This window comes from Callorhinus ursinus, unplaced genomic scaffold (assembly GCF_003265705.2).
Source record: "Callorhinus ursinus isolate GAN/ISIS: 27379988/994484 unplaced genomic scaffold, GSC_fseal_2.0 scaffold1, whole genome shotgun sequence".
Taxonomy (NCBI): domain Eukaryota; kingdom Metazoa; phylum Chordata; class Mammalia; order Carnivora; family Otariidae; genus Callorhinus; species Callorhinus ursinus.
The window spans coordinates 49,930,786-49,949,180 of record NW_027397063.1 but is presented as its reverse complement, the minus strand read 5'-3'; the positions used below and the strand labels follow the sequence as shown (position 1 = coordinate 49,949,180).

At 37.7% G+C, this 18,395-nt stretch overlaps 1 protein-coding gene across 3 annotated transcripts in view; it reads left to right on the top strand.

The window, feature by feature from the left end:
* Positions 1–18,395, top strand: part of LOC112819350 (cell surface glycoprotein CD200 receptor 1-like) — a 50,280-nt gene that overhangs the window by 11,315 nt on the left and 20,570 nt on the right. For 2 of the 3 annotated variants that reach the window (XM_073893461.1, XM_073893456.1), the window contains exon 3: positions 8,502–8,815. In XM_073893461.1, coding sequence (XP_073749562.1) covers positions 8,749–8,815 — 67 coding nt within the window. In that variant the 5' untranslated portion in view covers positions 8,502–8,748. Of the gene's footprint in view, positions 1–8,462; positions 8,816–18,395 lie in introns of those variants that run through there. The other variant, XM_073893459.1, reaches the window with a different exon arrangement.

The following is an 18,395-nucleotide window of genomic DNA, read 5'->3' as shown; positions in this document are numbered from 1 at the left end:
AATGTAGGACTTCTGACTTAAAATTTTTTTGGTTTGTTATATGGAATATCTGAGCTTTTACATTCATTAACATAATCAATGCGACAGGTGACTAAAATAAAGAAAGATTTGAATAGAACAGACTGAAGGAAGTTGTATGAAATGGAGCAGCTATCAACACAAGGGTTCTTCAGCCTCTGTTGTCTATGTTTTTGCTGCTATCCAAAAGTTAAGTGACATAATGATTTATTTTTAAAAACCATGCTTTTGAATTCATAATTTTATCCTCTTTTTTTTTTCTAATCCAGTACAATGGAGATGGGGAAAATGGTCAAGTTCAGGAAATATTTAAAGGAAGAATCAGAAAATCTTGCTGAGGGATTGTGAGAGATGAGTGATAGTAAAGAATCAAAGGATGAGACTTCTATATCCAGTAATGGCAGACAGAAATTTACACCAACCTTCCCAATGAAGGAAAGTAGAAAAGTTAGAAATAATAATAATTATTAGAATAATTCTGCTGGAATTTACCAGGGAACTTGCAAGGTAATAAAGAATTACCTGACCAAGATTGAGAAAAAAATATATGGATTGGTGAAACTGGCATTTGGAACTACTTTTATTTCAGGATATTCATTAATCTAGAGGAGCTGACTGAAAGATTAAGGGGTGTTTAGACAGTCTCTTGGGGTCAGGGAGAGGAGGGAAGAAGGGGGAGAAAATAAAACCATTCCTCACATAGATTGCAATCTAGCTTTGAGGCATCTGGTGGTTTACAAAATCTGTCCTTAAAATTGGATTAAGATGATCCCAGATAGCTAAATCCACAGATTCCTGGCAGAACTCAATGAACATTGTCTCTGGAGAAAGATAAAATCATTACAGGGCCTGAAATTATTTCTATGATTTGAAAAGCAACACATAATACCTGGCACAGGAGGAAGCGAACTTCACAGAAAGAACCAAAAGAAACAATAGATAATATTTACCCACAGCCACTCTAAATATTGGAATTATCAGACAGAGACTTTAAAATACCCTTTTAATGTTCAAAGAGACAAAAAAAAGCAAAATTAAAAGTTTTGATAGAGAATTAGAAATTATAAAAATGACACCAGTTTCAAAAAAAGAATAAATAAACATTTTAGAATAGAAAAAAAAATTCAGTAACCAAAAAGTAAGTAGCAAAACTGAAGTGTGAATTGGGGAAGTTCAACTTCAGGGACCATAGTCTTAACAGCTATTTCAAAACTAGGAACAAAATTCTAACATTTTTAAACTTCCAAATTTAACTCTTTGAAGTTAAACCAACATAGACTATTTTCTAGTTATTCATTGAAAATGTAGCATCATCTTATAAAAGATGGCATGGTCAAATATGTAATCTGGAAACAAAAATTTTAAGTTGCTTAAATATTAAAACCATGATAGTTCAAAAGAACATTTGTCATTCTCCTGAGAAAGGTCCGTTGTAAATTAAAGTACAGACAGATATCAACTTTTAATGTTTCATATTCTTTTACTAGAAAGTAACACAGAAATAACTTATTATTAATTTAATACTGTCTGAAACATTTAAGGTGATCGCATTTAGGTCATTTTGGAATATTTCTTTTTAAAATTTCCTGTCCCTTCTTGACTCTCTTTTTAGAATAACTTTCCTAAATGTTAGGTTTTAGCCATGGTATATGACTTGGCTTTTCATTCTTTTCAATTCATTTCTGTATTTTTCTGGACTTCCCCTTCCCAGTTGTCATTCATAGATAAAAATAACATAACTGCCTCTAAAGTCCACCCCCCATTCCTCACTGTGAGAATTGCCATCTAGTCCTGAAGTGGCCAGAAATCATCTCAGAAGATTCACCAAGGGGTGCACAAGGGGAATGAAGCAGATCAAACACTTGATTGAGGGCCTGATCAGGAGTTTACAGAAAGGGGTAATTGTGGGCGGGGGGACCTCCAGCTATCCCTCCCTTTTCTAAAGCATCGGGGTGGGGATCACTTTTTCCTTTTAGGTCTGCACCTTAATGCAGAGCTCCTCCTAGGTTCTTTTTCTTTTTGAGAGAGAAAGCCTTGGGGGGTGGGGGGGGGAAGCAGCAGCAGAAGGAGAAAGAGAGAGAATCTTAAGCAGGCTCTATGCTCATTGCCTGAGCTCATGACCCTGAGCTCATGACCCAAGCCAAAATCAAGAGTCCCGTGCTTAACCCACTGAGCCATCCAGGCGCCCTGGTTACATTTTCAACAAGATTTCTATTCAGGAATTTGTTTTCTTGGGGATGAAAGACAATTGGTTGACTGGCATACCACTGTACTTGAGACCAGAATTAGATCAGATTATTTTCCAACATTTATCCACATGGCACGCTTTGTGAGGTACCACCTGATTCCTTCAGTGAAGGATTTTTTGCTCCAATGTTGATAGTATTGTCAGTTAAAGTCAGACCCTTCATGGATTGCCTCACCCAATGACATGCTCCTTCTTAGAGCTATATCTAATGACTGATAGATGCAGGAATAGAGAATATGGCCATTTTAGCATAACAGAGGACAACTCTAAAGGGTGTTTAAGCTCCAGAGGTCCCCATGGGGATAGCTGAACTTGTGGGCCTACCTTATCGTTTTATTTCTGGCTCTGCCCACCCCAGTTCCTGTTCCTTCATTTTCACAAATGATGAGTTCAAGGTTTTTCCTTAATAAACATCTTTCACACTAAACTCCATTTTAGAGTGTGCTTTCCAGGATACTCAACCTATAACAATTTTATCTCAAATTTCCCTGGAATGAGGCATGGAATCTATTTTCCATACATCTATCTATCCATCCATCCATCCATTCATTCACCAATCCATCCATCTCTTTACACTACTATTTTTATTGAGCCATCTGTGTCTCAGAAGATTATTATTCTTTTCAATAATATTTTATTAGGCCATAATATCTATATTACCCATCAAGTAGTCATTTGTTATGTTTCACTAGCTTCCAAAAGATGTAAATAAATGTGTAATGTGAGTTATGCAATCAAAATCACATCAAAACATTACCAAAATCTCAAAGTACTGCTATTACTGAATTTATGAAATAAATTTAAGAAAACATTAGCTTTAGTTTCACCAAATTATCTCCAGGGGGCAGCAGAGAGTAATATTAAATTAGTAAATCTGCAAATAGATGATTGGAGACAAAGCAGTTTTTTTCCCCTTTCTTTTCTCCCTTCCTTGCTTCTTTTCCTCCCTCCCTCTTCCCCTCACTCCCCACTCCTCTCTCTCTCTCCCTCTCTCTAAAACAGATGACTACAAAGCTGTAGGAATGCCCAACTGTGCAAAAGAGTGAGTGAATAGATGAACAAACAGATTTTGGAGAGATGAGGAGTGTAGGAGATGTACTGGAGATAAGGCAGAGAGTTAAAACATAGGTAGTAAGTTAATTAGTCACATAACTAAGGGATAGACATTGGGGTGAGATTTCCTGGGGTCAAATCCTGTTTTTATCACTCATTAGCTGGGTGACTGGACAATTTACTTAATCTCTTTGGCTTCAGTTTCCTCAACTGTAAAATGGGGCTAATAATATGCATTTCATAGGGTTATTAAGAAGATTAAGTGAGGCCATATTTATAAAGTGCTTAGAACGAGGGCCTGGATGTTAAGCTAAGGGTTTGACATATGCTATTTACTATGCATATGATGAGTGAGGCTTAGAATTAATGTTTAGAAAAATATAAAATGTGGTTACTAATTTCTCTGCTCTGGATTTACTTGCTGATATTGCATAAATTTTATTTGCAAATTTTTCTTTTTGCATAATCTATGAATTTATATAAAAATAATGATTAATTCTCATGTGATAGATGTTATGTCTAACTTTTTAAGAATTATGGGGGGGGCATCTGGGTGGCTTAGTCAATTAAGCAGCTGCCTTCAGCTCAGGTCATGATCCCCGGGTCCTGGGATCGAGCCCCATGTGGGGCTCCCTGCTCAGCAGGGAGTCTCTTTCTCCCTTTCCCCTTGCCTGCCGCTCTGCCTACTGTGCTCTCTATCTGTCAAATAAATAAATAAAATCTTTAAAAAAAAGAATTATAAGGATGACATAGCATCAACTGTATATTGGAAGAGAAAAATTTCAAGGTAAATATCAGTGTAATAGTAGAATGTAAAAAATACAAATAACAATTTGTGAGGCTCTTTTAAGTTATTTATCAGTACATTTAATGATTATGCATGGAAGAAGATCCGGGATTTCAGAAGAGCTTGAAATATCAGAGCTTGAATCAGTAAAGATTGCAGAGAAGTGAATTAGAGAATGGGGAAATAGGGAATGGCCAAGAGAGCAGCCATTTTATGCAATCGTACATTGAATTATCATGCTTCAATTATAGTGGTAATTCATTAGCCTTAAATCTCTCACCATTGTGCCATGAGGGCAGGGAGGAAGTAAAATAAAGACTGGAATGTTGTGGAGTTTGAGGTCTTTGAAATTCTTCACATTGCTAGGCATTGGTCTTTCACCTCTGTGAAATTGTTACATTAGTACTTCCATAGTAGGAGGACAGGGTCGATTGAGGGATTTGGGACTAAGTGTTTAGTAGTGTGATTGTGTGTGAAAGTGTGTGTGTGTAGGGTAAATCAAGCCATATGTCTAAGCCAGAGAGCTCACAGAAAGTAAAAATGATAAGGCAAGTAGATATTGGCTTATTTTTGCAAGAACACACATCCTGGAAAATTCATCTAAGAAAGGAGAGGCAAGCAGGTACTTTTGTTCTAAGCTGTCAGCACTCAAATCCAGGAGGTGAAAGGATAGGCAATGGAGAACAAAGAGTCAGTGGCAAAAGGCCATTCTTTAATGTGCAGTAAGTATTCAAGATCCGTGCAAAGCTTCTACATAATGGGTAAGAGAGCAACATCTTCTTACCTGGTTTCAATTGTGGCTAAGGATGAATCTGACATTGGGGACATCTGACTGGAAAAAGTTTACTTCAAAAGCATTTATAGGTAGATAAATCAGTTTTTGAGCAAATTGACAGTACAAATTTGGGGGCATTATATCTTAAAGCAGCTCTAACTTATTAAAGCTTACTAGGCCTTTTGTTTTGGCTACCACAGCATTAACCAGCATAAGGTAGTTCTTTTTGTCTGTCGTGTGCACTGATTCTTTTTTTTAAAAAATTTTGATTCCAATATAGTTGACATACAGTGTTATATTAGTTTCAGGTATACAGTATAGTGACTCAACAATTCTATACACTACTCAGTCCTTGCCATGATAAGTATACTCTTTAATTCCCGTCACCTATTTCACCCGTCATCCTCACCCACCTCCCCTTTGGTAACCATCAGTTTGTTCTTTATAGTTAAAAGTCTCTTTCTTGGTTTGTCTCTCTTTCTCTCTCTCTTTTTTCCCCTTTTGTTCATTTGTTTTGTTTCTTAAATTTCACATATGAGTGAGATCATATGGCATTTGTCTTTCTCTAACTGACTTATTTTGCTTAGCATTATACTATCTAGCTCTGTCCATGTTGTTGCAAATGGCAAGATTTCATTCTTTTTTATGGTGGAATAATATTCCACTGCTTATATATGGACACTTGGACTGCTTTATAATGTCTTGGCTATTGTAAATAATGCTGCACAAAACATAGGGGTGCATGTATCCCTTTGAATTAGTGTTTTCGTATTCTTTGAGTAAACACCCACTAGTGCGATTACTGGATCGTAGGGTAGTTCTATTTTTAACTTCTTGAGGAACCTCCATACTGTTTCCCACAGTGGCTGCACCAGTTTGGTTACCACCAACAGTGCATGAGGGTTCCTATTTCTCCACAGCCTCACCAACACTTGTTTCTTGTGTTGTTGATTTTAGCCATTCTGACAGGTGTGAGGTGATGTCTCATAGTAGGGTTTTTTTTCAAATGTAGTGTTGATTTGCATTTCCCTGATGATGAGTGATGTTGAGCATCTTTCATGTGTCTGTCGGCAATGTGTCTTCTTTGGAGAAGTATATGTTCATGTCTTCTGCCCATTTTTAAATTGGATCACTTGTTTTTTTGGTGTTGAGTTGTATCAATTCTTTATATATTTTGGGTACTAACCCTTTATTGGATATGTAATTTGCAAATATCTTCTCCCATTCAGTAGGTTGCTTTTTAGCTTTGTGGACTGTTTCTTCAACTATGCAAAGCTTTTTATTTTGATAGTCCTCATGTGCACTGATTCTTAAGTGGCAGTATTGAAGAGGAGTTGGAAGACTGAGGGGGTAAAAGGTTTGGGTTTCTGGTTAAGCTACACCTTTCTCTTGATCCTGTCTTACTCTTCTGCTCTGCTTTTGGGTTCCTGCGCCAAGGGGCACAGCTCAGAAGAATCTGGGGCCTTTAGATTTTTCAAGGAGGTGCATTTACTAGAGGAGCACATTTTTCTCTTATTATATTGACTTTCATGGCATATCGTTGACTTGCAAACTCCTGGTCCCTTTAATGTTTTTCCAAGCACTGGCTCTCCATAAGAGGTAAGGGTGAGAGTTGAGAGGTCAGGGGTCTACTCCCCTAACCTTTGGATGGAGGGGGTAAAGGAATGGGGAAGAAAGGCTCATCCTCCCAAAGCTACTTTGAGAATTCTATGTGTTTCGACACCATTCTGTTGACTCTTAAACCACTAATTGTAGATGTTATTTTATTTTTTTAAAGATTTTATTTATTTATTTAAGAGAGAGAATGAGAGAGAGAGAGAGAGAGAGAGAGCATGAGCAGGGAGAGAAGCAGACTCCCCATTGAGCAGGAAGCCCGATGTGGGGTTTGATCCCAGGACCCTGGGATCTGACCTGAGCCGAAGGCAGATGCTTAACAACTGAGCCATCCAGTTACCCCTAGACTGCTTTATTTTCTTTTTTTTTCTTTTTTTTTTTTTAAAGATTTTATTTATTTATTCATGAAAGACAGAGAGAGAGAGAGAGAGAGAGAGGCAGGCAGAGGGAGAAGCAGGCTCCCAAGGAGCAGGACGCGGGACTCGATCCCAGGACCCCGGGATCATGACCTGAGCCGAAGGCAGACGCTTAACCATCTGAGCCACCCAGGCGCCCCGGAGACTGCTTTATTTTAAATGACATTTCATCACTGATTTTCTGACACCTGGTGAAATACTAAGCAATGGGGAAGTTGTCTTTACTATAGTCCAGTATTGTTACATAGCATATATCTTCAAGTACTCATGCCCTCAAGTGCCTGATTTCACTGTCTCAATCAAATTGGTTCACAGGAAGGAAAGCTTGAGAAGGGGAAGGGAGGGGGGGAAATATATATATAGTTTAATGTTTGGCAAGAGGGAAGATGAAACTGCTAACCTAAAAGAAAAAAATGCATGTTGTTTAATCTTTATCCCGTTTGCAGTGTTTTCTTCCCTTTCCTGGAGAGTTTTGCCTTGGGGTAGAAAATTCGTAGCATTTAAAGGATTTCTTTCTTCCCAGACATAATCTAAATGCATATGAGCTAGCCACATTAAGGCAGAGTTGTTTTGGGGAAGTCTGAATACCAGATGTGTGACAGCAAAATATTGGTGTTTTTTTGTAATTTGGCTCAAATGATCATTCTGGCTCTTTAAAGGTGAAAGTAACTGACAATAACTACTAAATCATGGTAGAATAATGTACCCGCAAAATGTCTGTGCCCTTTTCTGAAACTTATAAATAGGTAACCTTACATGGAAAAATGGACTTTGCAGATGTGATTAAGGATTTTGAGATGTGGAGATTATCTTGGAGTACCCAAGCAGTCCAATGTACTCACAAGGGTCTTTAAAAAAAAATTTTTTTTTTTTTAAGTAGGCTCCATGCCAACATGGGCCTTGAACTCACAACCCTGAGATCAAGACTTGAGTTGAGATCAAAAGTCGATGCTTAACTGACTGACTGAGCCACCCAGGCATCCCTCACAAGCGTCTTTATAAGAAGGAGGCAGGAGGGTTTACAATCCAAAGAGATGTGACAACGTAACAGAGGTGGGAATGATGCAGCCACAAGCCAAGGAATGCTCGTGGTCCCTAGAAGCTGGAAAAGGCAAAGAATGGGTTCTCTGCATGTGTCCAGAAAGAACACAGCCCTCTGACACCTGGCTTTTAACCCTGTCAGGTCCATTTTGGACTTCTGACCTCTAGAACTGTAAGATAAATTTGTGTTGTTTTAAGCCCCTGGGTTTGTGGTAATCAGTTATAGTAAATTAATCCCATGATGATTCTTCTAGAATTGTAGACCTTATAAGGGAGGATATTTTATTCCAAACTTTATTACTGAGGCTGTGTACCTCTTCAACTCAGAGAAGCTTCTAAAAATTACTGTGACTGGGAAATATAAAGGGATGGGCCAAGGACAGATAAATATCCTGTTTTACTTTGTAATCCAACGTTTAGACAAATCTGTTTATCTTGGGCACATTCAGTGCTTTACTGTAAAGTTGATCTGTGTGCAGCAGAAGTGAGAGGGGGACCAATGAGCTGAAAGAGAACTCAATCAATCTGCTTCCTCCGTTTTTGCTTCAGTGCTTCATACAGGAAATCTATTGCTGTGTCAAGTTCCAGAGAAGAGGTTCTTCTGTTCCAACTTACTAATCAGCCTAAAACACATAGTGGAAGGAAGAGGCTGGTAGAAAGGGAGTGTCCTGGTGCTGATGGCCTAAGAGGATCCAGCCGGGAGCTGCTAACCAGAGAGAGCCCCACCATGTCCAGAGCTCCTTTCACACCTGTGGGGAGGCAAAGTACCAAGTAGGCAGAATACAAGAAATCAGAAATGCCCCGCACTTGGAGAACTTCTAAGCTATGGCTTCTACTGATGTTGACTGTCTTCTTAGTGCCCGGTAAGTCTTAATTCTCTGTGAGGGAGCGACAGGAGAATGGCCAGAAACGTGGCTCAGCTTTTGCTGAGTTTTCTTTGCCTTTCTTGTGGAGCGAGGCAAGATAATGCAATCATAGAGCTGGGGGGAGGGGGTTACTCTCAGATTTATTTCACTTTATTCTCTTCATTTTGCTCTTTGTCTTACTTATTTTACTTTGTATCCTACAGTACTATAGGTATCTCTATAATTCGCCTCACTGCCCACTTCCTTATTTCCCTGTTCCCCCCCACCCCATGCTTTTCTGAACGAGGCAGAATAAATCAAGTATTTTCTAGTAGGGATCCAAGTCATCTGGGTTTTCTTTGCCCTTCAAAAAAATTAAATAATAATCCCACCGCATTCAGGTCCAAAATGTTCACAGTATAAATTAGGAAAGTTTATTGCTTTTAATCGCCTTCTGTGGCCAGGTGCTTTTTAAAATAGAACGCACTCACAGTTTAGTGGTGCATGTGTGAGGTATGTCTATTTATCTTTAAGACGTGTAGGCTGTAAAAGACACTTTCTGGATGAGAGGACACTGCAACATCTAGGTTCTCGTAGGAGTTGTAGGGCACTGGGGGCTCTAGGGGGTTGTCCTGGTTTCACTACAGAGGTTGGTAGGAGTTGATGTGGGAGGGAGTTTTCAGGTTTCACTTTTAGTAAATGGGAGCAGCTGCAAGGGAACAGTGTAGTTGGCATTACATTTTATAATTTGATCATTGAAAAAAGAAAAGACTTATAAAATACTGCCCACCTTCCAGCAAAAAATCTGTTTTCCACATGACAGTCTTCCTGGTGAGCGCAAGTAAAATAACCATACTGTATTCCTGTGCCTTTCTACGCAGAATTTTCACATACTTTTTGTCCTTTGATCTGCAAAGCCAAGCAGTGAAGTAGGCATGGAAGACAGTTTTCCATTTTATGAAGGTAGAAGCTGAGGCCTTGAGAGGTGAATTGACTTGTCCAACACCACTTGTCAATGGCAGAGTCACACCCAGTCAGGTCTGTAAGCATCACTAGGCATTTGAATAGGCTTATGCCTTTACTAAAAAGCACCACTATTTATAACACCACTGAAAAAAATTATGTCCAGTCTTAGTTATAAGCTTAGTGGACTACTTACTCACTTAAGAAAAATCAAGTGATCTAAATATTTCAGTAGTTGAGATCTGATTGTGGAAAGCAAGGATCCAACTTGGCAGGGAAGCCAGCCGGGGGGCAAGAGGCTATTATTCATGTCAAGTTACACTATGACTTTTGGGTAAAGGAAAAAAAAAATCAAGATGAAAATGATAATCTTGAATTGTAATGGTTTAAAGGTTTGAATTTTAAAACGATTTCTGAACACAACTAGAAGATACTACATAAATCAAATCTCTGAAAGCTGTGCTTGTATAATTATAAAATTATTGAAATGTTTAGGGTCGAGATACAAAAAAAACCAAATTATATTACATGCAGAGATTTTCATGATAAATTCACCATGAAATAATTTAGAATAATGAGAAACAAACTACTTGGGGCATGACTTTATGTCTTTATTACTAATACTGCTTTGTTACTAATACTGCCAAACAGAAATAACTCACTTTATTATACAAGATAAATTTACAAAGGTGCCTAAGAACTAATAACTTCAGGGTGCCTGGGTGGCTCACTCGGCCTTCGGCTCAGGTCATGATCCCAGGGTCCTGGGTTGGAGCCCTGTGTTGGGCTCCCTGCTCATGGGGAGTCTGCTTGTCTCTCTCCCTCTGCACCTCCTCCTGCTTGTGTTCTCTCTCTCACTCTCTCAAATTAATAAATAAAAATCTTTTTAAAAAAGAACTAATGACTTCAATGTAAAACATAGCATTTAAAAAATCTATTTACTTTTCTGTTGACTTATTTGCCTATGAATTCAAGCAGTGTGGTAGCTGGTAGACAAGGTTTATAAAAAATACCTAAGGGGAAAAATTAAAACAATGTAAGTGGTACGCTGTCCAGCAAGGCTCTCCAACTCTATGTCTGGTTTTCTTCCCTCACATTCTCCTTACTCTAGCCTATTAGTATTATAGATTTTTTCTTGTGTTCAAATTATATTTTGCTATCCTAATCAATTTGATTCTACCTTTTACAAAAGTCACTGATATTAAGATCCTGATTACTAAAAAGGACTCCTCCACTTTCTTTCTCCTTTGGCTAATTTTGTTCATTTGTCATTATCTTCCGCTAGAGGGCAGGCAGTAACAAGAAGAGGAAATAAAAATGAAAACAGGGCTGTTGGTAGCTTGGGCAGGTCTGCAAAAGATGGAAAAAAAAAAGATGAAAAACAATTACAAAAGAGAAGGGGTTTGTTTTCATTAATTTCAGTCCTGTCTTACTTTTCTAGTTTGAGAGTTATGAATTCACATAACGTTTTCCTCTAAACATCTATACTTAAGTAATTAATAAAGTAATAAAAAGTATTAAGAACACTGAATTATTTATGGTGTGTATGTTTGTGTGTGTGTGTGTGTGTGTGTGTGTGTGTGTGTGTGTGTGTGTGTATAGTGCCTAAAAGTTATTAGCAATATAAATTAGGGAGATCAAGGTAAGATGAAAGAATTGGAGAACATTTTAAATTAGTCAGTCTTGAAATTATCTATGAATCTAGTAAAATCCAAAGATGGGAGATACAGGGGGTTGGAGTTGTTGAAGTCTTAATGGAGGAAATGGGTCTTGAATCCATTTCCAAATCCATCCAAACTTATGGATAGGTGGATAGGTGGGGAAAGGCAAATGTTCAAATTGAAATTGAATGTGTTGTATTATTAAATGCCCTTTTGCTTTTTCATCCATGCATTGAATATTTTGGTGCTTTTCATTTTCTCAGTGAAATCTCAATCTCTGGGCACCAGGGTGGCTCAGATGGTTGAGCGGCTGCCTTTGGCTCAGGTCATGATCCCAGAGTCCTGGGATAGAGTTCCACATCGGGCTCCCTGCTCAGCGGGGAGCCTGCTTCTCCCTCTCCCTCTGCTGCTCCCCCTGCTTGTGCTCTTTTGCTCTCTCTCTCTCAAATAAATAAATAAAATCTTCAAAGAAAAATGTCAATCTCCTTTCCCTGAATTTCTAGATTCTTATATATCTCTGTGTTAGGTTTAAAAGTTTGTCATGAGATATACTTTTTTTAATTTAATTTTATTATGTTATGTTAATCACCATACATTACATCATTAGGTTTTGATGTAGTGTTCCATGATTCATTGTTTGCGCAGAACACCCAGTGCTCCCATTCAATATGTACCCTCTTTAATACCCAACACCATGCTAACCCATCCCCCGACCCCCTCCCTCTAGAACCGTCCATTTGTTTCTCAGAGTCCGTAGTGTCTCATGCTTAGTCTCCCCCTCCGATTTCCGCCCCTTCATTTTTCCCTTCTTGCTATCTTCTTCTTCTTCTTCTTTTTAACATATAATGTATTATTTGTTTCAGAGGTACAGGTCTGTGATTCAACAGTCTTACACAATTCACAGCGCTCACCATAGCATATACCTTCCCCAATGTCTATCACCCAGCCACCCCATCCCTCCCACCCCCCACCACTCCAGCAACCCTCTGTTTGTTTCCTGAGATTAAGAATTCCTCATATCAGTGAAATCATATGATAATGTCTTTCTCTGATTGTTTTATTTCGCTTGGCATAATACATGAGGTATACTTTTAACCACTAGCTGTGTCATCTTTTTAAGAAATTGTTTACCCTCTTTAAATGATAATTTCCTCATTTGTGAAATGGAGGAGAAGTATGACACTTTTGAGAAATACAGAGTTTTCAGACAGGAAGGGCTTTCGAAACCTTCAAATTAAATCCTTTCATTTTATACGTGGGCAAATAAAGCCTAGCATTGTTCAAGGAATTACTAAAGATATCACCCAACTTTTTAGTAAGTGAACTGAGCGTGAAACTCACCCATAGTGTCAAACATATAGGGTAAAAGAGATGTGGCAACTATGTGTGGGAAAATAGGAGATTCCTGTCTAGGAAAAATAAGTCAAAGCTAAAATGTGAGTTAGTTATTCTGTCAGTTAATAAGTAAGGGTATGTCGGTCATGTGTCAGAAACTGTGCTTCACGCTGGAGATACTTGAACAAGACAGACAAATCACGCTCTCACAAAGCTTAGAATCTCAGAAGAGAGGTAAGCATTAAATAAATCATTTACACATAATATATTGTGTAAGAAGAAATAGAGAGTGACATAGAAATGTGTAATTGGCAAGTCTAGTCTGGTATACTATGAGGGTCAGGGAAGGTCACTTTGGAAGTGATGTTTGAGATGAAGATGAGCAGAAAAGAGCTAGGCCTGGAAGAGTTGAGGGACTCACATTCCAGGCAGGTCAAACAGCTTGTATGAAGGGCAGAGGGAGCTAAACTATGACTGCAGTGGTAAAAAAAAAACAACAAGGAGAAATCAGCTGTTTAGAGGTCCAGTTGGGGTTCTGGGAGTGGGGGAGAATGATGAGAAAAAGTGCAGAGAGAAAGATGGGCAGATGAAACTTGGGGGAATGTCTGCATTAATGTGCCTCTGGACAAGGACAGGCTTGCAGAGAGAGTGGAGGAGACAGAGCAAACAAAGCACAAGGGTAGTGGTAGAGGCTAAGAAAAGATTTTTACAAGGAAAGGGAAGTGGTAAATAGCATCAAAATCTTCCAAACAACCTAGGGCACCAGCCCTGAAGAAAGGCTGAAAGTTTGACTTTCAAGGAGCTGGTGACCTTCAGAATTGTGTTTTGAATGGAAGCGTGTAGGAACCACAAGATTGCTGGTGTTGAGGAGAGGGTGGGTGTGGAGGAAATTGAGGCTGTATTCACAGACCACTCATTCTAGACGTTTGGCATTAGCAAAAGGAGAAAGGATCATAGCTAGAAGGAGAAAGCAGCATCTAATTTCTTTTCTTTCAGTCAGCATTGGGAGAAACCTGAGTGTGTTCAAAGGGTGTGATTTGAGAACATTCAGTGACTCAGTAAAGGTGCTTTTCCAAACTGGGCATGTGTATATGTAGCTGTTAGTTGTTTAGTGATTTATTTTCTCTTTTATTGCCATTTTGTTAGTTTGCCATGAAATGCTACCTTTCTCCAAAGGTTGAACTATTACATAATACGAGAATATCTGGTTATGTGATCTTATTTTGTGCTATTGATGATTTTTCAGAAAAAATGTCCAAGTCAAAATAATAAAATCAAGTTATTTTTGTTTTCCAAATAATCATTCCATCTATTGTTCATTGGCTCCCTCCTAGATGTTCCTCAAGGGTTATTCTAAACCAGTAAATAAGCTAGCTGAGAGTCACCTATAGAACCTAAATCATTAAACATACTGTGATGCCATCTCAAACCTACTTAATCAGACTTAATCAGGGTACAGAGTCTGAGATCTGGGCTTTCGTAAATTTTTGCAGGTGGTTCTGACAGGAGCTTGGATTTAAACACTGTCCTAGGTCTTTATCACCCAAACTATCCCTCTTGTCCCTCATACTCAGCAGATGGCTGCTCACTTTTGATTTACCTATCATCCAATGTGGATTTCTTTAACTTTCCCAAATGATGACCTTTCTGAGGGTAGAGACCTTACCTCATGCATCCTATCACCCCCAGAGCTCTGCACAGCTACCTAATGCTAATTAGGTAGACACTCTGAAAATATTCGTCAACCTGAGCTTCCTCAAAATGTCTCTTGTGTCTGTAACCTCCTTTGCCCTTTCTGCTTCTCTCTTAGAGACTAAGTATTTTCTTCTTCTTTTTTAAGATTTATTTATTTACTTTATAGAGAGAGAAAGCGCAAGCTGGGGTAAGGACAGAGGGAAAGGGAGGGAGAGAGAGAGAGTCCTCAAGCAGGCTCCCCACTGAGCAGGGAGCCTGACATGGGGCTTTATCCCAGGATCCCAAGATCATGACCTGAGCTGAAATCAAGAGCTGGTCACTTAACCAACTGAGCAACCCAAGCGTCCTAGTATCGGTCTTTTCAAAAGCAAACTTCCACTTTGCTTTGGCCTCATTTCCTGCCAGTACCTCTAAGAAGATCCCGCTTTACCATCACTGTTGTAAATTCTAGCTCTCCCTCTTTCTATCTACAAATATGCTGTACTCTCCTCTACTGGATACCTTCTCCCTCCTCATAGTTCCAAGTGTCACCCCATCTCTCTCCCTCAGGTTTGACGTGAAAGGATAAAGCCCCTTGTCATTCTCCCGTACTTTCAGCGTTGAAAATCTTGAAAGGATAAGTCTCCATGTATTGAGAGTTGCTTATGCTTATCTCCTCCTGTCTTGTGCTCGTCCCTCTGTCCTAACACTACTATCTTACAGCCACTACAGGTCTCTGACCACCTTCTTGTTAGTAAATCATAAAGTCTCTTAGTCCTTACTTTAAGACTTTTCCCACGTGATTTGTTTTCGATGATTCATGTCTTGAAATCTCCTCCCTGGTTTAAGGCATTGCATTTACTTTCTTCTCTTCTTCATTTTTGCTAACTCTGCTTCTTTCAACAGATTCCTAATTATAAATGTTTTTGAGACTCTGATTTTGGCCTCTTCTCTAATTTCCACATCAGAGATGGCAATTTGGCAGCCCGTGGACTAGATCTGGCTTGCAGACACTTTTAGTTGGCTCATGTAATATTTTTAAAAATCTGAATTAGTTGCCATTACCTTAAAATTGGGAGATTTTTAACCCAAAACCCCTGACCTAGTGTGTAGGGTTGCTGTGAGGATTAAGTTAAATTATGTATATAAAGCACTTAACACTGTGTCTGAATTTTACATTCAAAAGATGGTATCTTAATTATTATTTTGTGGTTTTCAAATATCTTTCATAGATATTATTTCAAAACTTATTTTAATTAGCCCTTAGAGATCAACTTTCTTGCTGTTCAGTTTTCTGGAATGAAAAACTGCTGAAATTAATATTCTAGTACACATATCTTTGCATATTGATATGTATGGATATTCACTATCCATTCAACACGTTGTCCTTTGTGATCACTGATACACATTTCTACATCTGTCCTGGGCTAGGGAACAAATCACTCCCTATTAACTAGTTTTAGACTATGTGATGGTAACTGCCTGAAAAAAAACTTAACCCAACAATATGGGTTTTATTAGCACTGTGTCCTGACCAACTGATACAGTCTTTGTGATGATATCATTTTGGAAACTAGGGTCAAATTTGTTATTTACCATAACTCGTTTTGCTTTCCATATTTTATTCATCCATGGAATTCATTATTGGATTCTTATGCTTTGGAGCTTGTTACTTAAACTTTTCTCACTCTTCCTTTTTATAAATGATCTGGGTGTTTTATTTTTCTCTCTGTGTTGTATCTGAAGAGTATATAGTTACCATCTAAGTCACCTTTCAGCATATTACTTAACCTTATCTTTTGTTGGCCTGTTCATATCATTGCCCATTTTTTCCATTGTGTTGTCCATTTCTCTCTTTTTTTTATTGGTTTATGTGTTTTCTGTGTATTTTTTGGAGGGAATTAGCCTTTTGTTTATCATAGATGTTCAAAATATTCCACAGGTTTTTGCTCGTCAACATTAGCTTACACATTTTTTTTTCTTTTTTGCCATACAGAAATTTAAAATTCTATAGTCATCTTTCTCAATGTTTTCTTTTGTGGTTTCTGTTTTGTACCAGGGTTAGAAAAGTTTCTTTACTCATAGTGACAATTGTCCCAGTTTGCCTTGGACTTTCCTGGTTTTATTTTTATTTATTTTTATTTTTTTAAAGATTTTATTTATTTATTTTAGAGAAAAAGAGAGCACAAGCAGGGTGAACAAAAGAGGGAGAGGGAGAAGCTGGGTCCCCACTGAGCACAGAGTCAGATGGGGGAGGAGGGATGCTCAATCCCAGGACTCTGGGATCATGACCTGAGCTGATGGCAGACACTTAACTGAGTGAGCCACCCAGGCGCCCCGACTTTCCTGGTTTTAGCACTAAACATCCTATGTCCTAGGAAACCCCTCATTCCCTAGTGAACTGAGATGTTACTCCATGTCCCATTTAAGATAAAAAAAAAAATTACCTACGTTTTCTTCCAGTATATTTATCTTCTATCTATCTATCTATCTATCTATCTATCTATCTATCTATCTATCATCTATCTATCTATCCATCTATCTATCATCTATCTATCTATGATTTCAGTCTTTGGTTCATTTTATTTTATTTTTGTGTGAGAAGTGAGGTAGGAGTCTGTTTTGTTTTGTTTTTTTCTAAATGACTAGGTAGTTTTCCTAATACCATTTATCAATGATATAAATAATTATCCTCCCCCATATGAATTTGAATGACCGCTGTTATCAGATACTAAATTCCTCTATGTATAGATTAAGTAACTGAGGTTCAGAGAGCAATCTGTGCCGGATTGCAGAGGTAATAAATGGAAGAGCCAAAATATTGGTCAATTTTCTTTACTTTAATTTTGGTGTTTTTCTGAATTTGTTCTGCTAGAACTTTGGGGTTTCCATCCAATATTTAGTTTATTGAACACCTAATTAGGTGTTGTCTGCTACTAAATTAATACCTTTGAAAATGTAAATCACTTCTATAAATTAAAGCATAATAACAGCATCATTGATGCTATGATACAAGGATCAATTGCTCACATTGTCATGTTAAAAATGTAAGTACTAATCGTACTTTTTGTGTTTCTTTGAACTTATTATTTTAATTTTCTTTTACATTAACATATATATTGCAGAGTATATGACATATGTGCATTTCAAAGAACAATTACACAGTGAATGTTTATGAAAGTTTATGTAAGTTCTACCTCCCAAACTTTGCTGTAAGCTGTTATCTTTTGGGATAATCATTCCCTGCCTTTTTTTTACATTTTACCATGTACGTATCCAGCCCCAAACAATAACAGTTATTTTGCCCTTTTGTTTTTTTTTTTTTGGATTGCATATAGATGAAATCATACTGTGTATATCATTTTATCACTGCCTTCACTTGCTGAATAGTATGTGTGAGATTTACTCATATTTAAGTTTGTAGTTGTAGTATATTAATATAAATAATTTTTATCCTAAAATTTCAAGTGCTTGCAAAATAGTTTTTTTTCCTTGAAAAAGTTCTGGTGCAGAAATAACAAATATGATTTAAGATAAGAAATCTCCTATTTCGTATTTCAGTTTCTCTCTTTTTCGGAAGCAAAGATTCATGATAATGGAAATATTAAGCTATAATATATATGAAGGAGAAAGTTTTCATTTTAAAAACATGTTATATTTTATATGCCTAAAATAGCAAATATTTATTTTTCTTTCCTGTTCTACTTCCGTAGGAAGATACATTTGTCTCAGGGAAAAAAATTCTGAAATTATTTTGTGAGACTAGCATAATAGCAAAAGATGAGATTCTCTTATTTTGGCCTTGGTCTCTTTCTTTCTTTCTTTCTTTCTTTCTTTCTTTCTTTCTTTCTTTCTTTCTTTCTTTCTTTCTCCTTCCTTCCTTCCTTCCTTCCTTCTTTCTTTTTCTTTTCTTTTCAATATTTATTTGTTTATTTGAGAGAAAGCATGGAGGGGTGGTCAGAAGA